The sequence below is a fragment of the Neltuma alba genome, unplaced genomic scaffold (assembly GCF_004799145.2).
Source record: "Neltuma alba isolate B1F8T4 unplaced genomic scaffold, ASM479914v2 tig00001562_pilon, whole genome shotgun sequence".
NCBI lineage: Eukaryota > Viridiplantae > Streptophyta > Magnoliopsida > Fabales > Fabaceae > Neltuma > Neltuma alba.
The window spans coordinates 50,141-77,398 of NW_021632512.1; the positions used below are offsets into that span (position 1 = coordinate 50,141).

General features: G+C 34.5%; 1 protein-coding gene across 1 annotated transcript; it reads right to left on the reverse strand.

The window, feature by feature from the left end:
- Nucleotides 1-7,351: 7,351 nt before the first annotated feature.
- LOC114759081 (mitochondrial proton/calcium exchanger protein) lies at nucleotides 7,352-19,118 on the reverse strand. Its single transcript, XM_028948181.1, has 15 exons — nucleotides 18,888-19,118; nucleotides 16,315-16,949; nucleotides 15,908-16,220; nucleotides 15,297-15,443; nucleotides 15,117-15,205; nucleotides 14,931-15,023; nucleotides 13,615-13,741; nucleotides 13,471-13,535; nucleotides 13,202-13,376; nucleotides 12,517-12,708; nucleotides 12,362-12,409; nucleotides 11,202-11,348; nucleotides 11,030-11,112; nucleotides 9,481-9,596; nucleotides 7,352-7,735 (listed from the first exon to the last, which is right to left on the reverse strand). The coding sequence occupies exons 2-15, from the start codon at nucleotides 16,905-16,907 to the stop codon at nucleotides 7,656-7,658; spliced, it is 2,268 nt and encodes a 755-aa protein (XP_028804014.1). The 5' UTR covers nucleotides 16,908-16,949; nucleotides 18,888-19,118; the 3' UTR covers nucleotides 7,352-7,655.
- Between the last annotated feature and the right edge of the window lie 8,140 nt (nucleotides 19,119-27,258).

Below are 27,258 nucleotides of genomic sequence, written 5' to 3' on the forward strand. Positions count from 1 at the left end.
ATCACAAAAGGTTCTAGTACTCTGTGTACTCTGGGGAGAGTTTTACTTAAAAATCCTTGAATAAACTGCGTGTCACAGTGTTTTCTAGTACTGAGGATGAGAACAATTTTGTATTGGTTTCATCAGAAATAAATTGGTCTATAATACTTATATCGTGATATATAATTATATGCATTTTGCATTTATTGCATTCATATTATTAATTTATAGGACATGTGGTTCTCATATTAATTGATCACCATATGGAAATTCAATCAATATAAATCTGTAAGAAAACAAGGCTTATTAACCATTCCAACGCTTTAGGTCAATTCAGATTGCACAGCAAATTCACCATCTTAGGGGGAGTGAAGCCAAAAAAATCCAAAGAGAGAGGTCCAAGCTAAAAGTGGAAGTTTCAGAATTCTACACTAAAAAAAAAAAAAAAAAAACTAAACACCCCACACTTACCTTTCTCTTGATGGTGGAACATAATTTGTGCCCTCCATCCCTCTTATTTATTTTATCATTCCTTTTGTAATGCCTTTACTATCACTAAATACTAACAATAACTTAGCATCATCATACATATATGCAAGACTAACGTTGATAGAAAATTCTCAAATGCATTGGCATTCAGTGGACTAGTACTGGAGAAGATCAATAGGAGATATTGGTGATTATAGGGTTTGTGGCAGTAATAGCGGTGGAGGTAGCCAAAAGTCCCTCCACAATCGACGGTGCCTGCATCGCTGGTTTGGAGTCTGAATGGCCACCTCATCCCCAAGCTAGTTGAAGTGGTGCACTCTGGGTATGGTTCATCAAAAGAAAGAGAGAGATGGTAAAGGAAGGGTTAGGTCATAGGAGGAGATAGAGTGATGAGGTGGCATGTACCGAGTGCCATGTTGATACATCAGTTAAAGTTGACAATCAAAATTAAACTAACATTTTATAAAAGGTAGGGGCAGCATTATATACCGCTACATTTTTAATAATTTCTGGATGATATTGAATCCAACCAAACTTCTAGATATCTATACATCCAGTGAAAAAACTTGCAGGGCAAAATCAAACCTTAGTCCATTAGAAAATTAATAACAACACATAAGAGAATTAACAACTCTCATCTTACCAGTGAAAATACATACGTATTTGAATAACTATAATTGGAAATTAACAACAACATATAAAAAAATCAACAACTCCCATTTTACGATTAAAAATATGCATTCGAACAACTACAATAAGGAAATTGACAACAACACATAAAGGGAATAAACAGCTCTCATTTGATCAGTGAAAATAAGACTACAAACAACTAAAATTAGGTGAATAAGAAGCACACAAACCGATTTGATTTCAGCTAGAGTTGTTTTAGTCTTTTGCTTTCTCAGTTTAATATTATTATTATGACTTACAGAGAGTGATTTGAAGCGCATACAAAAGATAGACCACAAGTAGTTATCAGGGTCTTTTAGTAGGTGAACGATGAGCGGTGGCACTATGGTGACGAACAGTGGAAACAGAGTGGAGGACGGCGAGGCTGCTCCTCGACGGCGGAAAAAAGGTTAGACAGGGTATGGGAGAACAGGTGGATGTAATGAACGAAGGCAATGGAGTGAGAAAGGGGACACTTTTAAGGACAAACTGATAGGATCAAAGACTAGACTTTTAAGGACAAACTGATAGGATCAAAGACTAGATCCACTTCTGTAGATGGCAGAGGTAGAAGGGTGTTCGATGAGGAATGAAAAAGATACATTGATAGCCTGGACTGCTATTTTATCTCTAGCTTTCAAAACCAGGCCCTAAGCGACGATGAGGGTGACAGAAGCCCGGATGAAGAAGATTGTCCTACCTTCAAGATGTCAAGGGAAAGAATACAAAGTTATGGTGTGAGCCATGGAGAAAATCTCTAATCATTAAACATATGGGCAAAAACAATGCCCCTAAGCGCGATGAAGAGCGCCCTCAAACATATATGGAAGACTAAGAAGGCTTTTACTACTAGAGATCTGGATAATGGATTCTTTGTGGTCTCCTTTGAGGATGAAGAGGACATGAACTATATCTACCAAGAGGGGCCTTGGATTGCTGGTCGGCAGAGATATATGACAGTGTTAGCGATGGAGACCGAATTTTGACCTGTGGGAAGTGGAAGTACAGAAATGCATAGTAGAGTGGATCCGAATTCTTCTGCTCCCCTTGGAGTTTTTCAACATAGTAAGCCTAAAATGGATGGGTAAGCTAATAGGATAAACACTGAAAATTGATATGATAACCTATACCAGTGAACGAGGACAATTCACGAGAATCTGTGTAATGTGGAATTTACTGAAACATCTAAAGTTAGCTATTAATATCTTTAGGTGACAGCGAATTCTTGAGTATGAAGGTCTACATATAATTTGCTTCCTCTACAACAAGTATGGACACCACAAGGATAACTGCCCGATGCTTCGATTGGCAGAGTCAGATGCCCTAAACAGCCCAGCTGATCCCCATACAAGTGGGGGAGATGATAAAGAGACCCATGCAGTTGGAAGCAGGATCTCGAACAAAACTCCTGTGAGCCCTAAAAATCCTAAAATAGCCAAGACAAGGAAAGAGGGAGTTGAGAGCCTGAAATGCAGTGTGATTCTACGATGGTGACAGTGAACTCCGGCAAGGGGCTAGGGATGTGGAACCATGTGCAACAGTCTAAAGGAAGAGATATGGTAAGCCCACTAGTACTTGTGAGACTATCGAAAAGCAAGCTAAGAACTTCCTATGGGGATCCTCAGATGAACACTGTAAAATGCACTTGTGCAAAGAGAAATGCTCCAGGGGCCTTGGTGTGAGGCACATCAAATAGCAAAACGGAGCGTTCATGATAAAGCTAGAACAGAGACTTGTTAAAGAGCGTGATTCTCCATGGACGAGAGGGATTAGAAGTAAATATGGATATGGAGATAAACTCTTGCCTTCAGTTAACACACGAAAGCTAGGCTCTAATGCTTGGCAAGGAATAAAGTGGAACTGGAATTTGCTTCAGGAAGGAGTGCAACAAGTGATGGACAGAAACAATAACCCAACGGTTCAATGGAAGTGGACAAAGACATGCAAATTCAATTTGAAATCGGCTTATATGGCACAAAACGAACAACTATTAGCTCATGACTATTTGGAAGAGCAAGATACCCCAATACTGCAAGCACTTTGCTTGGCTGGTTACCCAAGAGCAGCTCTTGACCAACAGTCTCAAATAGAAACAAAACATTCATCCTACAGGTCACTGTGAGATCTGTTAGAGTAATATGATTAAAGATGAGCTTCACGTCTCAAGAGATTGTGGGGATACCAAACTGTTTTGGCAGAACACGATAAGGCAGGATACCCAGAACCAATTCTTTGAGCTAAATCTCCACGAGTGGTTGCGCTTCAACTTGACCCGTAAGTGTGGCCTAACAGTGTAGCCCTCGGAACAATCTTTTCCTTCTATGCTGCTGGTTAATCTAGAGGAGGAGGAATGAGAACCTTCATCAACAAACCCCAATAAACATCTCTGGGATTTTAATAAGGGCCACAGCAATCCTGTGATGCATGACTACAACCTCGAGCAAGCCACAACAGGTAAAGTTGAATGAGTAGAACCAGATGCCAGGTAAGGATTCTATGAGTGTACAAAGCAATAGTAGAAGTCAATGGAGCGTTCTCCCTTGTTTATAGAAAATAGTGTGCGGTGGTGTTATCAGACATGAAGACCATCTGCTCAAACTGGCGTTTACCTATAATTGGACTATGGTGATGGGCTTAAAGAGGGCCTGGGATAATGGCCTCAGAAGCATCATACTGCGCAATGACTCATCTAAAGCCTTACTACTTGCCCACTCATCAGAATATGACTTGTATGGAGACCATGCAATGATCTTGGAGATACATGAGCTTCTAAGTAGGGAATGGACCGTTGAGTCATTGCAGCTTATTGACAGAGAACACAATCAGGTGGCGGACGCCCTTGCAAAACATGCCCTTAGCAATAGCTGCGGTATGCAAATCCTCAACCCGAAGTTTCTCGAGGTGCTCTTGAGCACTGCCCTTATAGCTTGGGGTCTTTTTGTCTTGTTTCTTTTCCTTTGTATCCAAAAAAAAGAGAGCCTAATTTGAAGTTTCACAATTTCTTGAGACCTTTTATTTATTAAATTCACATTACGGGACTCAAGTGAAATTTCTTAGAGAAAAAAACTAAACACATACATAAGCATTATCAAACAATACCTTTCTTCTTAAACCCGTGCTTGGTCTTGTAGTTTAGTTACATGAACCCTGCGTCGCGGGACTGGGGGAAGTTGCTTGGGCCTTGTGATTTTCACTGTGAACAATTCTAGTATTTGCCTGACTTGACTTCTTATTGCTTTAAATAAATGTTTTGATGTAACTTCAAGAAATAATAAAAGATTATATATGATACTTGAGGTCATGTTTTTAGGGCAATATTGTCATCCCATCCATCATTCTTAACCACAACTTTGTGCATTCAATTCTTGAAACTACTTTTTCCGTACATTTTATAAGGTCCTAAAATTTGAATCGATTTTGTCTTTTTCGTAAGATCCTATTTATAATTGTCCAAACATTAAATGTATTTTTACCAATTTTTTCCATAATTAATTTTCTATTCATTCTTCTTATCTTTTTCTCATACTACACTCTCTTTCTTCTTTTATCTCATTACTAGTATTTTTCTCTCTTATTTATTCCCCTATTAAATATGGACATATTTGAAGGGAAAAAAGTTCAAGTTTTACTTATTTATTATTTTAAACTAATTTTAACTATTTTTTAAACTACATAATTTAGTTAAAAGAAGTTTATGATAAGAGGGAGTGGCATTCACTTGTATGCAGGTCATGGTGGAGAATGAAGCGAACAAAATGTTACCTCTAATTTTTTTTAAGAATAATACTCCCTCTAATTCTTACTGGTGTTAAGGAGTAAATTTGTCTATGAAATTTTCCAAAAAAAAAAAAGTGCTGGTTATGTGGAAGTTGCTTTGAGTTCAATCTAAGTTTTCAAATCATAGCAATTTGTCCTTATCATTATCCAGATTAAGTTTGACTATTAGTTAACCAAATATGCTAAGCTAGCAGATCTGCATGTGATTCGTGTCATTTTTATTTTGGGTTAAGATGTAAATTTATCTTCAAAGTTTTCACTTAAAACACTAGGTATTCAAAAGTTTTTGTTGGAGTTCGATATCGCTCTGGAAGCTTCCAACTTGTATCAATTTTTTCCGGCCGTTATCCATATTAAGTTTGACTGTTAGTTAATAAAATATAATAATCTACTAGGTCCATATGTCATTTGCCTTTTTTTTTTCCAAGTCAGATTTATAAATAAAACCTTTTTAACAAAAAAATGCATTTGTTTGAAGGATTGGAGAAAATCAAAGAAGTGGAAGCATCTTGTGCAGCGGAGAGAAATAAAATTGAAGAGCCACTTGCCTATCTCTTCGTTGCTGGGCTATGGCAGTGGAGGATTGCCAGTGGCCTCGTTCTTGATAATGTCCCACAGTGTGTTCTGCATCCGGTGCTCCAATCTTCTTCTCTGTTACTTTTTGGCCAATGTAAGTTCCTCCTCCGTCTGCGAGTTCTTCTTCTTCTTCACTGTAGTTTACTCTTTTAGTGGATTAATGGTCAAACTTAATTTGGATAATGACTTAGGTGACATTACTATAATTTAAAAACTTTCAAGATAATATTGAACCTAAAAAATTTCATGAGTAAAAACTTCTATGACAAATTTATACCTTAACAAAAGTGATATAGATAACACATGGAGTTGCCAACTCAGTATATTTGGCCAACTAATAGTGAAACTTAAACTGGATAATGACAAGGTGAAACGAAAGTTTCACAATATTTAAAAACTTTCGAAAGGATATTGAACCAAAAAAAAAAAATCCAGATATCCAACACTTCTAGGTGAAAATTTTTGAGACAAAATTTATACCTTAATCCTTTTTATAAGTTACTTTTAATTGCCTTATTAAAACTTAAAAATAATTATGTCAATAAAAATTACTTAAAAATTCATTTGATTCTCATTTAAACTTTAAAGCAAAGCAATTAAAGCATTTTGGACATTATTACCCTCTCCATTAAAGTGTTTGAAAACTCAAGTCATTCCATTATATTACCTTCAGTTCTTAATATAAGAATTAGTTGAGTAATTTGAATAGATTACAAAAATTTATTAAGTTAGCCATTTATAATAAATAAGTATTGTCTTTCTTAAAATATCCTTGCTAATCACGTTTATTAACTAAAACTTCCATTTGATGAAACATTTAATGTGTAACTACTACAAGACTTTTTTGAGAAAAAATGAATAAATATGAGACAAAACGAATTAGAGTATTATATTTAGGACCAAATTGGATGTAAAACTAGCTCTTATGTTAAAGACTAGAGGTAATATTATATTTGATGGCGATATTAGTGAAACAAATTATCCTGAACTAACATAATCTTTACTTTAAGTAGTGTTTGGTTGGATTTTTTTTAGGAGAATGGGAGGAAAAGTGAATGTTTTTGGAGGGAGAGAAACTATTTTTCAAATGCCACAAAATTGCCCATGACATTATTTTTCATCTGTCCAGTATTACCCTCCTAACTTGAACCCCTTTTATGTTTCATTCACATTAGTGCTGGATTTATCTTTTTTTTTGGGAGAATTTCACTGTAGGACCGCAGAAGACAAATAATCTCACAGAGCCCCCAAAACTTTCTGAAACCTCACTGCAGGACCAAGGGACCAATCTGATATTAATTTTTAGAGTGAGATTACAATAATACCCCTCCATTTTTATTTTATTAAAAAATAAATATTTACCAGAGTTACTGTTCCGGCCACCGGAGGTCGGAGGTCCGGCCACCGGCGCTCAGGTGGCCGCCGTCGGGGTCCAGTCACCGGTGGCCGAACAGTAACTCCGGCGGGACCTTCGGTGGCCGGAGTTTTTTTTGGTTTAAAACAAAGTGGCCATCGTTCTTTTTCTCTTTATCAAGTCTTCCTCGTTTTACATGCCTTTTTTATTAGATCCTTATAGTTTTACCTAATTTTTGATCAAATCCTTATAGTATTTTTTTATCCGCTATTTTTCTTTTTATCTATCACCTAAACTAGAAGACTTGATCAAAAATTGGGTAAAAACAAAAATACCTCATTAGAGGAGAAAAACTATAAAGACCTAATTAAAAATAGAAACAATAAGGACTATAAAGGGGGGTGGGGGAACCATAGGTATCAGAATAAAAATCAGTTATAAGGACATTACACGTTAATTATCCCCATGTATTTTTTACTACATTGCCGATAGAACACTTGTTCAAAGTGAACCAACAAACACGTTTTATTGAGCGAGAGAATATGTATTGGGATAGTCAACAAGGCTATGATTCCATAATGCTATGCATTTGTTTGATTCACCAGCTACTATAGATTTACAATCTGGCAGACGATTTAAATTCTTCCTCTGACATCTCCCACCTATACCACTTATGTATACAATGAAAACAAGAATAACGATTCTAAATGTCATTCCTGCACCATTTTTAAAGCAAGGAATGGGATATCAAAATTGAATTTTGTAAATAGAATTCCAATATCTATCGGAAGGTGGAATGAGATATCACTCTCTACCTAGTCTCATCTTCGGCCGCATTGACATCTTTCAAACTGCCCAGTTTAACAATGTCTTCTACAAGAATTTTCCCATCTGTACCAACACAAATGAATGCAATGTCTGAGTAACATGGTTTATTTCACAATCAATGTTGATGATGAACATTGAACACACAATGACAATAAGACGAAATAGAATTCTAGCTGTGCAACTCAAGAGCTGCGTGGCATGAAACCGCCCAACAAAATTATGAAAAATATAAGAGTGGGAACAGGTTAAACTGAGAGGGTGTATGAGCAAAAGGATACCAAACTCACCAAATTAGGACTCCAGATGTCAATACATGAACATACTAATCTTCCTATCTACACAATCCAAGTTTCTATCTTGGCGGCAATTTTTTTTTTAATCTCTGCCTTTCTGTTAAATTTTCCCCTACTGATTTTAGTAAGACATCAGACGCAAACTCTAGTTATAGAATAACTTCCCAGGAGTCGTTTTAAGATGTAACATATAGAAAAGTGACTAAAATTAGTAATAATAAAAGTTGTCCAAGGAAGCAGATGAAGCACCCTCTATTAGAGAATTAACTAAATAGATAAGCAGTTATGCTTTAGGTATGGGTTAGTTTACGATTCAGTTCTAATTCTGGTCATATGAATCAACAGCACGGTTGTCATGTACACGTTAGAGTAAGCCTCAGAATAGCTATATATATTGCACCCTCATCATATACTAAGATTCAGAACGCATCTATTTCACTATATCATGGTTTTCGCAACTGGTCAAATGTTTCAATCCAACCATCACACCTGGCCGCAACTGCAACGGCAAGGGCATCATCGACCAAAGCTTCCAACCTCTGTTCCTTCTAAGGATTCTAAGGGAGAGAAGATCGGCTCAACAGCTGCTCCTAAGGATTTTGGTGGGGGAAAGATTGACTCAACAGCGATCTTGTCTCCTTCTTGCAAGAAGCCAACAATGACTTTTGAGTAAGAAAGAAATGGAGCAAAGAACAAAGGGCTTATGTTACTGGTGCAATGAGAAGTGCGCAAGTGGTCACAGGTGCAGGGAGCGATGGGTTAATGGGTTATGATGCTTATAATACCAGCACACATAACAAATTCGAGTCTCTAATGGAAGTTCATGATCCTGAAGGAGACAACCCAAGGGGACCTTCCCTTCAGCCAGCAGCCCTTGCCTGATTTCCACCACCACACCTCCTCACTCTATCATTGAGGACAAGGATGTTTTCCGTTAGGGGGGTGTGTTTGATAGGTGGCAGTAGGCTAAGTAGCTTGTAACTACTCTGGTTAGGGTATAACCACTTCAGTTAGGGATTTCAATCAGAATAAGTGAGTGGTAGAGAACTATTAATACCCCAGCGTGTACTCATCTTGGTTGCTGAATAAAGAAATTATTCAGTCCCTATATCCCCCCCCCCCAAAAAAAAAAAACCGCAGCTTATTTTCTCTGAGTCTCTTTCAACCGTCAGGGTATTTTTAATGTAAAATCAGCATTAGATTTTTATCATTTAGCTTGGGCTCCATCATAATGGAAGAACTCAAGTCTCTCCAAACTATTGCAAATCCTATGCCCCAAGATGCATACAGAAGAGGAATATTAGTTGAGCCATTGGGAATAGAGACTGGTCACTGGTTGGCCATCTCTCCCGTACAGGAGAAATTTCATCATATATCTGCAACAATCTATTCCAGGTAAATGCAAAAAGAGCAGCATTTTTCCTTTTCCGTTTTATTTTTATCTTTAACTCAAAAAATGCATGAGAACAAACAAGGGATGGAATCAGTAAACAATAAAAGAACAAGATGACAGACCTCTATCTTTAGAAAGATTGCTTATGAGTTCTTGAATTCCCTCCTTGCCCAAAGTATCCTTCAAGTAAATTGCAGCTGCTGCTACCTCTTCAGGAGTCACTTTCCCATCATAATCTCTGCAAAACAGTCAACAATAATACTGACAATAATCACTACATTGAAGCCATGTAACTATTGGCATTTATTGTGTTCAACGATAGACCTTCAAAACAGCCTTGGCCCAAAGTAAAAGAAGGGCTAGCCAAATCAAAATATTGTTCACCAGCCATGAACAATGCATCATTTCAGGCTCTGACCAAATGGCCGAGACCTTTAGTTTATAAGCATCCAATTAAAATGGTTGAAAGTCCTAAGAATTTCTCTCATATAATTGTAGAATTCCCGGGGGAGGGGAATACACAAACAAGGAAACAATGTAAAAGAAATCATGAAGAATTTAAGCTCTTCCACACTCTTAAAACAATGCATTTTCTTTCATGAGAGAGAATAAGAGAGGCAGAAGTACACAGAGCCCGCTTTTTCTTTTTCTTTTTCTGCTACCTCTCCGTTTGCTAATTTCTTTCATATTAAATGAAGAATTCAATTTACCCCCTAAATTGAAAGGATCTACTCCCTACCTAGTGAGGTAAAGGGCCAGATAGTTCAAAAAATGACAAGTTTGGAAGATGAGGGGTGAAACCTTTCTGCTCTCTCAGGAAATAGATACTCCTCAACGTTATCAAGGCCTTATTATCATAATGAGAACAGCAATGTTACTGCTGTGAAAGGGGAATAATATCCTGTCATAAAGTGACAGAAATCATTGGATAAACTAGGTCAGAGGATATAAGTAATTCTTTTATAGTATGACGAAGAGAATTTGTCGCAGAATGCAAATCACCTCCTCAAAAGCTTCTAATTTTTCCATAAATATAAGCTAAAAATTCTTGTTAGTGGAATGAAAACATTGTACAAGAATCCTAGAGAATCCAAGAACCATTCCATGTTCCAATTAATAAGCGCAAGATAGCAGTGCCAGCTGTGATTATGGCCTCAGAGAAGGCAACACTACTTAGCGGATTATGTCAATAAAAAGAGAAAAAGGAAATACACATAATATCAGAGCCTTTATGACCACAAGATCAGAAGTTTCTTGCTTGCTAATTCCATAATTTTAAACAAATTAATTTCCATGCAACAAATATTCCTTAATTTTAAATAAATTAAGTTTCATATTTGGAAGATTAATAAGCTTAACATCCAATTTTCTAGCTCAGTCACTTCAACCATGAAAGCTCTCACAAGTTGATGTAGCTTATTCATTTACAAATAAGATGAGCCATGTTCAAACACTTCACAAGCTGAACATAAATAGTTCATAAACAAATCAATTCATTTACACTTCTAGACACATGGCTAGCCTATGTGTTCTCCACAGTTCAAGCAAAGGAGTATTACAAACATTAACACAGCCATTCATGAATGGTTAGGCCTTCTATTAACAATTCAATTTTTCGGGTTAGACAAAAGCAACCAACAAAAGACGCATTGTCAAAGGGAAAGTACAAACCTATCTAGCAGTCTCCAACGATCACCTATTTTTGCATCAACATCATCTATTTCCTTCTCAAGCTTTTGGAGCATAGCATCAACCTGAAGGAATATTGTCAATTGCAAAAAGCATAAATAACCAGTTGGTTTACTAGTTTTTCAGGGGAAAAAAAATGATATGGGGACGTTACTTTCTCTATGAGTGCTGAGGACACCTCATCCCGTTCATCCAACTCTGTAGTATGCTCATTTTCCTCTCGTGCATCTTTATATGCCTTCAAGGCATCTCTTCCATCAGTTGTACCATCTTTTCCTACCATGCTGTTATAAAGTTCTATCTGGAATCATACAAATCAGAAGCACGAACTAAGTTCAGGAGGGTCCCATATGGATTAAAATTCAAATTTCCAAATGGACCACATCTAATTACAAATTTTTAAATAGATATGCTGCTATCCAACTCAATCAAAGAATTTCCGAAGACATATGAGAATATAATTGTTAAACATAATCTATCAAAGTCCATTCTTAGGCTTGACAAGTGCTATGGGTTCAAATTTAAGAGAAATTCCAGAGAATGTGTGCTACCCTGAAATTTTCTTGTCTTTCCTGAATGATAAGGAGAAAGAAAAATCAGGTCAAAAGAAAATGACATTTTGGAGTTTTATCAACAATTTGCTTGTGTGGGCGGAGATCCAGTATTTTCTGAATCCTCTTGTGAATGGAAAGGGTAGGAGAAGAATTTTGCTCAAACGGAAAATTGATGGAGGCGTGTGCAAGATTCAGAATCAGTCACATGCAACTCTAGTGGCTTCAGTTGTGAATAGAACTTCCTACACAAGTTCAATCAAGCAACTATGGCATAGAAGATTGGTTCATACTTCTATGATCTTAAATGTTGAATTGAAATATTGTAAAGAGAAACTGATGAAAATGAAAAGTTAAATTTTGGGACTCTTATCATTAATTCCAAGCATTGATGATAAGGGCATTCTTCAACTCAACCAGCATTTGTTCCAGTCTTTTCAAGAAACGGATATGGGAAAACTGAAATATCTTCTGGGAATTAAAGTTGCTCAATCCTGAACAAAGGTTGCTATATCATAGAGAAAATATGCCTTAGAACTGGTTGAAACAGAATTGTGGTGGGACCAAAGCACAATAGTAGAAAACTGACACTGATTTATATTAAATCAAGTACTCTTCCCCTCAGTGAAGTCAAAGAGAGTTACAATACAAGAGAACTCACACAAGATACAATACAAGAAAAGTGATCCCCTCATACAAAATATTGAGGGTAGGGTGTGGAAGATGTGAAAACAAGTAACAAATAATAGAAGTTCCACCATACCTCTTTATTAACAAGCCTCAAAAATTCTTCACGCTCTCTGCTAACTGACTGCCATCAAAATGAGAGAAAAACACGTCTAAATATATGTATCATAGACAAGAAAATGCAATCAGCCATACTGAGACAATCAAAAGATTTTGAACACAAATTCTCACAGATGCTGAAGCTAAAACAGCCAATGCACGACTGAGTTCACACAGCTGCTCTTGCCTTTCCAATGCCCTAGCTCTAGCAAGTTGTTGTGCTTCTGAAGCTGTGGATATATTTATCTCTTTTGAGGCCATATTGTCTTGACCAGAATTGAACCCCATTTTTGCTTGCTGCACCTCTTCTCTGTCTTCCTCCTCCTACATTGTGGGAAACTCATTTGTTCAAGGCAGAGTCACTTGAATGTTCACTAATACCAAGATATTAAGCCCAACATTTTAAACCTAGAAAAAAAAAAACCTGAGGGGAACTCTCTTCATCTCAAATGGTCAACCTGAGGCTTTAACCTAACAATTAGTGGAAGACAATGCTTCTGTACCTTGAATGCTCAGTATTTATTGACAGATTAATCTGAGCAATATTGGAAACTAAAGGTTTTGACCTAATTATTGATTGTTAATTATTAAATAATAATTAATCGGAATCAAATAATAATTCTGTATCTTGAAAGAATTTTATATTTTTAAGGATACCAGCACATGCTACCTATTTTTTTTTTTATCAACTACTGACGGATAAATTAATGCAATATGAGTAATTGAGCAAAGAGAGAAATGCTGATATTCTAGTGACACAATCGAAGCTTCAAATCAAACAAGTGGAGGGACCGGAAAAAAAAAGCCCAATATACACCTTGATAAGTTCTTCCTGCATTTCAAGGAACTCCAATTTCCTCCTCCTTTCTGAGACTGAATCCCCAGAGGGTAAAGAAGTAACACCAACAGTATCTACCACTTCATCAGGAAGAGAAGAAAGCGTAGCCTGAACAGCTTCTTCTGGCTTCAACCTCCCAGACACAGTGAATGCCCTGTAAAGAGCATCATGCAAGACTTCAGGATTCATATATTTGGTAAGGTTTTACTAATTATAGTTTCTTTTTGGTGCGGAAGCTTTAAAATTACCTAGAAAGTATCAAAAGAGATGATGGTACAGAGTGATTCAGCGATAATTCCAACCAATCCCGAAGCTACATGAGAATAAGAACAATTTAATAGTGAGGTTTATGTCCGTCAAAAAGGAAGCACAAATTTTTCATGACAAAAAACCTGTTGGCGCATTTCTTCAACAGAAAGCAATCCAAGCATGCCTCGCTCTGTACATTCTTCGCGAAGTTCAGCTTCTGAAAGGGAATCCACACCTTCCGCTTGAATTAACACATCATCTTCCTTAATCCTAATCCCCCAACAAAAAAAAAAAAACCACAGAAAAGAAGATGTTAGACATAACACATACTACTCCCTCCATTCCTTGTTATAAGAAACTACCAAAATCACACGGTTCAAAATGCTACTTAAATTTAATTAAAAGCAATAAATGTGTCAAATATATACATATTTTTCCAAAAATACCTTTGTTTATAAAGAAAGTACATAAGAAATAATCAGTAAAAATTTATTATACAGAGATAATAAGTGGCATATATTTAATGGGAGTAAAAGTGAAAAGACTAGCTTAAAATTTCAGACAAAGAGAATTTGATTATTATGTTTGGGGACATCACTATGAGAGAGATTGTTTTTTATAAAAAGAGATGGAGGGAGTATTATGGAGTCTTGCGGATTTTTTGTCTGATTGAGGAACAACACAGATAAAATAGTGAACAATTCTGATGCATTCTTGTCAATTAAAATTCTAACAATAATTTTGAACTACCAGAAAATAAATATTGTGAAGTAGACATTTCGTGGCAATATGTTCCTAATCAAACATGACCAAGATACATGAGCAGGGACCAGCCCAGCATGACAAACTAGATTTTTTTTTTTTCCCCCTGTTGTACCTTAGGGCTAAAGTTAGTAAAACCTAAGTTTGATACTAAGTTGTTTCCTCCCCAATCCTCAGTTAAAAAGACAAAACTCACGTCAAGTTGCCTATAGTCTTTAGGTCAAGTTCGTAGATAAATTTACAAGTGCACATATGCATTATAACAACTAACAATAGCAAAATAACAAAGTGAATGGAGAGCTTAACCTAATGGATATAAGCAACTTGACCTAAGTTTTGTCCCAACTAAAAATATATGGCTTACAAAGAATGCACAATAAAATGATAAAGATAGGAAGAAAAAAGGCATTCCTGCTCAAATACTCATTCTAAAGAAAATATCATGAACCTGGCAATTTCTATAAAGCTAGATATATAAAAATTGCAATCTGGGGGGAAAAAAAAGTTGATTTTCCAATCTTCACTTTTACAACTGGATGTCAGGGCTCAGACTAGGTTAAAAATTAAAGGCATAAGCCAGCTCTGCGGCATATCAATTCCCATTTGATCTACTTTGCTTGGAGACCACAGAAACTATTGTGGGATACACCATACTCATGCATGCAAGTTGCTCATAATATGAGATGATGCTTATTACCTCTGTAGGCGTTTTCGTAGCATGTAACGCAGGTATGCATCAGTTCCAAAAGGGCTGATTCCCATGTACTTGCACATATTGACCAATCGTGGCCTAAGAATAGTAGAAAGCCAACAGATTTCTCCATACCACCTCACAACTTAAAAACACAGTATGTTAAAATCAAACAAAAGCTATGAAATCCACCTGCTAATATTATCTAGAGTAAGTTCATCATTAAACAACTTGGCAAAGCCCAGAATTTCGTCATTAGAAACACGGGCACCTCTTCTGACCTGCACAAAAATATGAAGTGGACAAGGGTTATAGAGAAAAGGGAAGTGAACAGAATAGCTATGAATTATTCTACAAAACTGAACTTTTGACCTTGTTCAAAAACTCATCAAGATCTTCTGCTGTTTGCTTTATTTCTCCACTACGCGAGTTTTGAATTTCTTTTGCCATTTCTTTGACTGTATCTTGGAGGAACTTTGCATACTCTATTCTAGCATGGAGCCTTCTCTTTAATGCTTCCTACATATTGAGCATGTGAATTGAACAAAGACCGTAAAACTGATCATGCAAAACCCGAACAATCACAATGCTATAAAATACTAACGTAAACACCAAAAACAAGCGCAAAATGTAGTCATCGATACAAACTAATAAAACTCAACATAAATGTTGTTAACACTATTGCACTAATGGAAAAAATTTCAAACAGGGTTATCATCATCAGTGGCTACCGTCTTTGTAAACAATGTCAAGCATACATTGGCAATGATCATGCAAATTGATATATGGAGACAATTGACGTCTATGCACAAATATTATCTCATCATATATAGTTTATCAAGTCCTAACTCATATTTTGCAATGAGAACTTTGATACAAGAAACAACAAATCAAGAACCTCCCCCCCCCCCAAAAAAAAAAAAACGTTGCAAAAATATGACCAAATGACATATGGGATTTGTTATACTCAGCACTATCAGCACCTGCTCTTTCATTTTGTCTTGAAATGTTGATGGCAACATGTTGGGGAATAACTTCAGAAATACTGGAAGCAAAAATTCCATAAAGGGAACTATGATGAAAACTGCAAAAGGAACTAGCCTTAAAATGTCAGCAATAGTCCGAGTCAGTTGTTGCCTCTCCCTTCTAGAGAGACTCTTCCCACCAGCAAGTTTCAACAACAATCTTGAGCTGATTCTTACATCTGCCCACAGCAGCTTGAAACCCAACCAGTAGTGTTGCATCGTTGATAGAAACTCTCCTTTCCAATGAACAAGTTTCTTGGCCCAGTCCTCCCTGCAGTAAGGATTGACAAACCATATATCTACGTTATCACATATTAACATATGATAGTTATGGTGGAGATGACATACAAAAGAAGGATCCCAACCTGCTCATAGATGCTACAGTTCTAAAAGCAGGACCAATCCCCAAAATCACAGCCCACAATTGCTTTAAAGTAGTTCGAACAATGTTTTGAGGCTCTTGCAACCGTTTTGCCTTTGCTTTAGCTTTTGCAGTGCTTAAACCTTCAACAGCTTGATCACACTCCTCTGGAGATGCTTCTGTCCTCTTCTTAGCAACCATTTCATCACTTTTCTCATCATCACTACCTAGTTCAGGTTGTTTAGCAGCCGCAGTGGAAAACCTATGCAAGAACTGCAACAAGCATCTGGTATGCATCAAAGTGTTCGATACCAATCTACGATCAGCGGGTACAGATCTTGTTAATTCATAGCATCTTTGTCTATATTGTTCCAATGCAGAGAGGTTGAAGGATTCCTCGTTGGGCAATGATATTCTTTCATAATCTTTTACGTGCTTAAAATTTGTAGGTGTATTCAAAGAAGAGGCTTGAAGAGGATTTGAATTCAAATTTTCTACAGCAATAACATGCCACTGAGAACTTATAATTGAACGGGCACAGATATTGACATAATGATCAACAAATCTTCTCCTCTTCAAAATAGCTCTAGTGGCCATTATCTAGGTCAGCTCTCTTCAGAGGTAAAAACACATCTACATCTGTCAAAAAACACCTAATTAAGCTTCTTCAAACATATTAACCCAAGTGACAATCAAAAACATGAGAAATAGAAAGATATAAAATGGATCAAAAATTCATTGAACTAGAAGCTCACATGCCATGTTAATTCATACAAATTAGGGTTCTTATACAAATATCAAAGTTATGACCGTCTGGCCTTCAAACTAATGTAACTAGAGAGCAATATGTTTCAGGATGTTGGTTATCTAGTTAGTACACTACCAAAAGTAGACGTAAAACAATAACCTAAGACCCTGCAGTGGTTTTAGGGTTAAGTAAGCCATCAGCGAACCCAGTGTATTCGTTTGTACCCAGTCAATTTGGGTCAACCTGAGCCTGCACAAAAAGGGAACTAAACGGGTTGGAAAATACGCAAGATGGACTATGGGCACATACTTTGGCTATCATGCATTTTAACCTATTATAATACAATACTGCTAGAGATGACTCCTAATGTGTCCTTTGGACCTAAAACCATCAAGCCCTAAGTTAGTTTCTAGGTTTAGTAGGTTGATTCCTAGGTTTGGTGCCTACCGCCGGAAACAGTATCTAATCCATTATTTTGTGTTATTTTATTCTATTTAAATTATTACCTGATTTCTAGAATAAGATCCTGTCTCTCTCCCTAATATCTCAGCATATCCCTAATTATTGAGAGTTCTGTATCTACGCATACCACTAATATTTGAATAAAACACAAGCTTTTGGCATCAGATATTGTTTTCATATCTTCATGGTATCAGTGCACTGATCCAATTTGGTTTTGGCCTAAACACTAAAGGCCAAGGTGATCAAAGGCTGCAAACAGCAGCGAGCCCTAAAGGTAAACACAGAAAAGTTTAGGTTATGATATCATGCAGCTTGCAGCAAAAGTCAGAAGAATAATTTTACAATTTCACCCTCAAGGGGAATTCCTATCCCAGAGACCTAGATTCTCATGCCCAAGCCCCCTCTATTCCTAGTATGGTATATGCTTTTTTGTTATTTTTACCTCCTTACCCAAATTATCTTCCTCCCTCACTTTCTATCTCCCTGATCCAGTCGACAATATAATCACTTCTAAAAGAATTCTCTCATTCATAATATAAACCATGTGGGGAAGAGAATTTGATTAAGGAGGTGAAAAAAACAAAAAAGAAAAAAAGAGCAAAAAATTGAAAAAGCAAATACCATACTAGAAGTATGGGGGGCCTTAGGTGTGAGAGTCTGGGTCTCTGAGATTTGAATTGCCTTAGTGTAAAATTGTAAAATTATTCTTCTAACTTTTGCCGCAAGTTACATAATATCATAACCTTAACTTGCCTATCAGCCTCCAGTGTTGTACGGGTGAAACCCAAACTATTTGATTTCTCCCCCTGTCACTTCCTCTTTTCCCTACCATCTCTCATTTTCATTTCTCCGAATCCTATGCTTCTGACCCTTTATTCATAGAAGTGTAAGTTTATGACCCTGAAGCCAACATGATCTCAATTTCAGACAACGGATTTTATTAATAACTTTTCCTTTATATTTTTGCCTCATTCAATAAATAAAAGAGTTTGAAATGGCTACTTGATTATTGTTCAGCGGAGATGTTTGTGAATGTCCGTCATTGCAAGAAGCTAAAACGCCGTGTGCAAGCTATATATTATCCTTTAACAGCAGTAATAGAGAACAGAGGAAAATTCTTAGTCCCCCCCCCCCGGGGTTCTTAAAATGGTGCAAAATTCCAATGTGTAAGCTTAAGATTCCAGCCACAAAGCACAACAATTTTGGACAGTGAGATGCTATTTTTACCGAGCAACAGTTTCAGAAAACATTTAAGCAACAATTTTTTGTTTCGATGGTTTTCGCTCTAAGGATGTATGTATTTCCAGATTAACTAGTAAACAAACTCTTAAAATTGTATTTTCAAGAATTCCAAGTTCAAATCAAACCTGAAGATGGACGGCTGGCGAGTGGCTGAGGACCTCAGATGGCCGACGACGACAAGAGAGTGAGAACGACGGTGGCCATAACAATTGAACTTGACCGAGCTGAGAAGAAGGGGAGGAAGACGATGACTAAGAGTGGGATGAGGGCCGACGGCAACTGGCGAGCTGCTCCGTTAGCGAGTGATCACAAGAGGGAGAACGACAGAGTAGAGGGAGGCAGGGCGTGAGTGACGAGACGAGTGAGGTGAGACAGGCTGCGGTGCGAGTGCAATGCGAGGGTCTGGGCTCCGCTGGTCTGGCGAGCGCGGGCGACCGAGGGGCTAATATTCACGGGGTCTTTGCTTTGGAAAAGAACAAATATAAAACATTTGAAATTTTAAATAAAAAATTAATTTAATTAGTTATTTATAATAAATAAATATTTTTTTAAAAATACTTTTATTAATTATAATTGTAAAAACTACTCGACAAGAAACAGATGGATAAAAAAAAAGTAGGTTTAAATTTTATATTTAAAAATAAATTAAATGTGAAACTAGATAATATAAATTACCAAAATTTCATACTAATACTCATAATCAAAATAAAATTTTGAAATACCGTTGAATTTAAAAGGAAAAATAGCAAAAAAAGACTGCCAAAAATTATACACAATGACCCATTTATAAAAATTGTTATCAAAAAATATACTATTATCATTAAAACCCATATTAATATTGTCATGGGTTATTATTTATAATTTTTTTATTTCGACAGTTCTTTTTTGCCATTTGCCCAATTTATAATTTTGCTCTTTCTTTAAATTCAAGCCACCATTTATGTGACTTCCCCAGCTAGGTACTGCCGATGTTGGCTCGGGTTTTTTTTCTTCATAAAATTAATTTTATCTCTCGTTTGATATAATAATTTGTTTGACTTTTATTTTTTTAAAATATAATATCACAATCCACTTTGTATTTCATATTTATCTATTTTTTTTAAAGATAGTTCTTATAATAATAGTAATTCTAACCAATACACTTAATTAGTAAGGATATTTTAAGAAAAACAATACTTATTTATTATAAATAACTAACTTAACTAATTTTATTAATCTACTCAAATCAGTCAACTAGTTTTTATACTAAAAACTGGAGGCTGTATTATAAAATGACCACATTCTAAAATTATATTTTGGTCATGGGTATTGGCTTAAAATTTTGAAAATTTGTATAAAAATTTCAAATGATATTATTTGTATTTTTTTAATTCAGCTAAAAACTTATTAAAAGAAAGTCAGATTAACCTACCAACACCTAGAGTCTAGATTAACTCGTCACAAGCTCCATCAAAATGGGATTAAGTAGGTGTTTGGGTAAAAATCAAATCATAATTTTATAAATAATTTTACAATATATAAAATAAATCTTATAGGAGTTTTATCTCAACGAAAATGGTTTAAAAAACAGTTTCAAGTAAAACCAAATGCTCCTGATCCCCAAAAACACCTCACTTCTTAGTTTTTCCCAATCTAAACCCATCATTTTTGGTGGATTCCAAGTGCGAATTATTTGGGGCCTTTTTTACCAATCTTATCTTTTCTTTCAATTAGATTGTGTTCCTCGTACGTTGCACGAGAAGCTTGTAAATCCACAGAACTTGTTTGGTATGCTGAAAATTTAGCTTTGAAAAAAGAAAATCAAGATTTTCGATAGACTTGACATATTTGGTTGGACAATTTTCTAGGAAGCAATTTTTTGGTGGCAGGAGATCATAAAGGAAAATAAGTTCCCACCCTTTTCAGTGGGAACCCATTTTCCAACGCAGGCAAGCAAATGTAAAAGATAACTCTGCCCCTCAAAACATACGATGTTGCTCTCTCTCTCTTCTCCTTCTCCTATTGCTTCTTACTCTCTCCTCATCTTTCTTTCTTTCTTTCCATCTCCTTTCCCTTCTTCATCTTCACATCCATCGCCTTTTATTCCTCTCTTTGACAAACAAAACGTTTCATTCCTTTAAAACAAACAAAATTTATGCAGTAAAGATTGACCCTTTATTCTCAATAGATAAGCAAAATATTTTTTTAATTAAAAGCCAAAAAAAAAAATCTTCCAATGGGCAAGGAGGAAGAGCAGCATACAACTGTTTCAAAAAAATACAAGTGGAAAGATATCATCCAAGCTTGACCTACAAGCCCTTTATCTCAATCATCAAATTTAGAACTTGCCTTGCCTTCATGGCCTATATGTAAATATTTTTGAGGCGAAACTCAATATGTATAAAAACTAGACTCAATAAGCTTTTTAACAACATGTACCTCAATAAAAATGTTTTTATATGAAACATATATGATTATTTAAATCTGGTGAGGAAAACATTTCTGACCCTTGATCACTATTTCGATCATAATTTTAAAATTACAAAATATTTTTGAATAGGTCTTATTTTATTAAAAACTAGACTCATAGTTTTTCAATGATAAATTAATTTGAATTTAAACAGAAAAAATTATATCTAATTGGAAGTTGTTCTATTTAATACGTCAAATACAGAGTGTAAGAAAGGATAAGAAAATTCAAAATTTATGTGAAAGTTGGAATGTATAATGCATAAATTAGAACTTCTTGATACAAATTCTAATTTACATTAATAAATCCATAGTTAAGTTTTAAGTTGTAATAAGGAAATGAGCAAATTCAAATTTAATGCAAGAAAATTTGAATTTTTATATCAAATTCGAATTTTTTTTAGTAGATTCAAATTGGATGCAATAAAATTCAAATTTTTTGGCATCAAGTTTGAATTTGCTTGCCTTGTCATATTAAAATTTAAATTTCATCAAATATAATTTTATCAATTTAAATCTAAATTGGACGCCGCATCCCATGCAATGCATGGGTTATTGAATTGAAACTCTTCGCATGAAAGACAAAATCGAGAAAACATATCACAAATACCAATAAGACACATCATCTAACATAGGAAAGTGCAAAATAATTATAAATATATAAGTATTGCAAACACGATCGGTATCGATCAAAACTCTCGATCTCACAAATGTGATTGTTATAATTCACTAGTTACCACAGAATCGTCCTGAAAGATTGGAACATGATGATTGTACATTATTCAAGGCACAAACTCACTGGATAGTGGATAGCATTGTTATATATATTCATATGGTTCTATTTATAAGACAGAAAAAGAAAATATTTTTTAGTCCTATTTATAGGGTACTGAGAAAAATTTTTTATATAGATTTATAATTTTACCCTTCATTTATTATTGTGTTGGCTTTGTTTACATGCGCTATAATGTATATTAAAGAGGAATAAAATTAGAAAGTTGTTAAATTTTAAATGAGAATTAATAAAGTTTAAAATTCTCTTTAATTTGTGTTTACCAAATGGTCTTGGCTTTGAAATTTTTCAGTCTATTCTTTTTGGTTCTAACCAATGTTTTTCTCTACAAAATGGGCCCATAGATATTACTTTTTTAAGAAAACAACTTTCACCTCTCAAATCCAATCAAAATCATACAATCAAAAACAATGTAAATGGTAAACAATTAATGTATCCACTGCTCAATATGCAAACAATCTATTTTTATATGCTTGAGTTAGAACCTTACATGTAAATATCATAATGATGCATGCATCCCTAAGTACTTTGTTACATATTTATTCGATGTAATATGTTTGTCTTGATATGTTTTTATTATGATCATGACTTCTGTTAGTTGTCATAGTAAATAAAACTGGGAATTATTTACTTTACATAAAAATACGACAAAAACGTATTTTACGGCACTTTTTTCATTGCATTTTAGAATCTACTTTCCCGTGATAATGATGATAATTAAATTTTTAAAATGACAAAAAATAATTAAAATTTTTTTTAGAGAAAATTAGAGAGAATAACCTAGATAAAATGATATTTATTAAAAAGGATTTTAAAAACGTACCTATTTAGGAGACCAGAAAACAAAACATAATTGTACAAATACTAAATTGCCCCTACTCAAACCCATATATTTTCCTCTAATCAAATCTCAACTATTTAACAATTAGGCAAATGGAGAGATGACTTTTTTTTAAAAAAAAAAACATGGATATAATCACGAAAGAGGAAGAAAAACTCGTATGGTATTTAGGGAAAAGCCATATTGATTGCCATTTTGGATACCATGTTACCTGCTTTTGGAGATGCTGTTTTGCCATCACCGTCTTTTGACGACCTTGACCTTGTGAAAGTAAGTGATGGTGAGGATTAGGGGTGTTCAATTTGTCTCGTACCAATTATTCCGTCCCAATACGGGTGAGTTCAGGACGGGACGGATGAGACAAAAAAAAAATTCAGGATAGGACAAAAACGGAACAGGACAGGACCCCGTGCCGTCCTGTCTCGTCCTGGGGCTTTTTTTTCTTTTAAAAATTATTTATTAATAATTATTATTAGATTATTCAATTTACTTATTAATAGTAATTATTATTTTTAGAGTGATTTTTAGCTCTTAAGTTATAGTATTATCTCAACAAAATCTTCTTCCTCAATAAAATAATTTATAGTCATCATATATTGTTTCTTTTACGGTATTTTTTTAACAATATTTTTTTACACTTTTTTTATGCTATATAATTGACTTTTCTACATAATATTTTCTTATAATGTTTTTATCTTTAGAAGCCCAATAAAAAGTAAGCATTATAACATAAAAAAAATTCATATAAAAAATTATAGTATTTTTTTTAAAGGGAAGCCGGACATCCCAGTCTTGACAGGATCAGGATAGAGCCGGAACGGGACGGGACACAAGACAAAAACCCTGTCTCGTCCTTGTTCACCAGGACAGGCCTGTCCTGGTCAGGTTCGATCCCGTTCCGTAAACACCCCTAGTGAGGATTTGAAGTGCCTCATTTAATTTTTGAAATGGAGATTTTATTGAGATAAGAAGATGGAAGAAAATGAGAGAGAGAGAGAGAGATAGAACGTAGTTGCTTGAGATCCTGATCTTTCCTGCCATCGTCTAGAAGAAGGTGGAAGGAGACCAGGAGAGAGTGTGGTTTTATTTTTTTTCCTTAATTTTTCTATTAAAAAAATTAAAAAAATCATTTCTCTTCACAACTGTCAAATAGTTGAGATATGATGAGAGAGAATATAGGAATTTAACGGGGGGCAATTTTGTACTACTTTTGGCACTTACTACTTAATATAAAAACTAGTTTGACATTCTATTTGATCATAAATATAAGATCATAATTCACTTTATCTCTTGTATTTATCAATTTTTTTAAGGTAATCCTCGTAATACTAACACAAATTAAATTTCAACAAATGGTAGATCTAGCTAATAGGTATGATTAGCAAAGGTATTTCAGGAAAGACAATACATATTTATTACAAATCAATCACTTAGCTAATTTTTTTAATTTATTCAAATTAGTTTATTAGTTCTTATATTAAACACCAAAGTTAGTATTTATACATTCATATATTTTGGATTTTGATCTTTTTAAATAATTACATTTTATAAGATTCTCTCCAATAAATATCATTTTATCTAGATCCTTCCCTCTAATTTTCCCCTTCTTAATATATCAAGATAAAAATGATTACTGCATGTGGTTTAAATAAAACGTAACATAAATTTCACATTGAGAAAGATAAAACAATGTTTTACATATATGATCTCAGTCTAGAAGTCACTAGTATATTATGTGTTTGTGATATTTAATTAATGGTTATTCCTATATTGTTATCAATTGTTTATGTGTTCAAATAATGTAACCTGTACCTGGGGTTTGCTGGTCCAAAAAAAAAAAAAATTGTACCTGGGGTTTGGAAAAATGTGATCACTTGTACTGTGATGCTTCCGGAAAGAATGTACTAGCTCCACCCCTGACTGTTTGGCCGAGTGATAGTTATATGCTTGTTAGCGGAGTGTGTGTTGTGATGCGGATTAGAGCCTGTCTTTATGTAATAAAAAAAATCATCTTTAGTTTTAAATATAAATACTAGTTTGCAGTGTAAATAATACTACCTCTTATTCTAATTATAAGACCCCATAGGTAGTAATTGTGTAGGTTCGAAATAATAGTAATTGGAAAAAGTTATCTCCCACGTACACACACCCACATCTTTGGATAGAGTTTTGGTTCTCTTCATTGATGAGCACCAAAATCTGGATCACGGATGAATAGAGTTTAGATGTAAATTTTTAACTTATATTTTTTTAACAAATGATTTTAATGTGTAGAATTTAAAATTGAAATAATTTCTTATCTAATAGCTTCTCAAAAACTGATTTTTTATTTAAAAATCATCAATTAAATTTTTAAAATTTGGACTAAATGAATTATATTTAAATGGTGCAAATCTCATCACAATGATGAATACTAAAACTAGGTATATATATGTATGAGTAGAAATATTTATTTTTTATGAAAATTTTAAGTCTCTAATTTGCCGTCAAATTCTACAGTGAAAATATAATAATTGAATATTTTTATACCTTAATCAATCATCATTGAATGTTATGAATTATGATTAGACTTCAAATTATTAAACAGTGGTAACCAAAAAACTCAAAAAATTAACATGACTACGGACAAATTAAACTAATCTTTTGAACCTCTCATTGAATTATATCGACGGTTCGACTTCAGAAACATCTTTATATAAAATTTGTAGTCTCAACCAAAAATGGTAAAAAGAAGTCTAAACCAAATCGGACACAATTACGCTAATGGATTCTCCAAAGCAATTAGTTAACAAGAGTTGTTTTTTTTTTTCCTTGAGCTGAAAGAGTTGTCTGTTTTTTTTTTTGGGTAACAAAGAGTTGTCTTCTTTTGGTTGAGATTGAGATCCTTAAGTTGCTCAAATTAAACCCTAATCTTATGTTTGGTATGGAAACGATAAAATCAGGCTGACTCGTTTAAATCGAGGGTGAGGCTTCCAATTTGAGAGCTCTAGAGGGAAGTTGAGCTTAAAAAAACCAGTCTTATAAGGTCGAAGTTTAAAAAGGGCCCCTTTAAGCCTGTTATTTATTTTAAAATTTTTTTAATTTATCTTATGATTTCATTTGTGATATTTATGTAGATTCTTTCTATTGCCTCTCTGGTGTTAAAATTTGGGAAATATATTAATGTCGTTATTTGTATTAAGGATTCTAATTAGATACACTTTGGTAAATTAATCTCAATATTTCATATGTAGCTGTTTGATTTTTGGTCTGTTAATTAAATGTTAAGTTCTTTTGTGTTATTTGGTGGTTTGAATTACAACATCCCTTGCAGTGTTGAATCAAAGGTTAATTAAAGATCCCCTACTTGATCCTGTAAGAGTGTGCGCAGTATATATATAGTTGGTATATAACCATTAATGATATTGGTTAATATTGATTTTCTGTTTATGTTTAATGTCTTTCACTTAGTATTTGTCTTACTAGATATTTAGATATTACTCTCTCGGTCCTAAATATAAGACCAGAGTAGTACTAAATTGATGATAATGTTTGTATTTGTAACCTAATTTCAATAACATTTCTAAGCTCACAAGCTCAAGGGTTGGGTTTAGTAAAATGGCTCTTTTTTGTATGGTGATCCTGTTTAGACCTGCGGCTCGTGAAGGATCGGTTTCAGCCCGTTTTTCAAATACTAGTTTGGTATGAGGGAATTAGAGCAAAGAAAATTTTTTAATGAGCTTGATTTACAAGATTGGAGAAGTGGGGCTTTGAAATTTTGATTAAAAAAAGATGTAAGATAAAAAAGAAAGAAATTTTAATTAAAAAATTTTAACTCAATTTCTTCAAATTTTTTTAAATCAAGCTTATTAAAATTTCTCCCTCCCTTACATTTCTCTCATAACAAACAAATCCTAATAAAAGTGCAAAAGAAAAAGGAAAAAAAAAGCTGGTAAAAAAAAAGAAAAGGAAAAAAAGAAAGATTGAAAAAATTGTAGAGCTAGAGACTTTCTCATAGTTTATAAATAATAAATATTTCTAGAAATTTATAAAACGGGAAAATAACACATAAAGAAGTTTGAAAATGTAAAATGTCAATTTGGGAAGTTAAGGAAATATTATGACAGAGAGGGAAGTAATTCCCAAATTGGAATTTTGAAATTCAGTGAAATGATAAGAATACCCTTTGTCTTTTTTTTTTTTTAAAAAACCTCAGCCCCTCATTGGTGGCCGACCGCTGGCAGCCACTGCCCGCGATTGGCCGCCGGCAGTCGGGCACCGATGTGGTGGCTATCGGTGAACTTTTTTTATTACGGTATATATATATTTTGCATGGGAAAATATTAGTTCAAAGTGGAAAAGGTGTGATTTGATCTCACAACTGCTTGCCCATTTGGGCCAACAAAAAAAAAAGATGACTATTGGGCTATCAAAA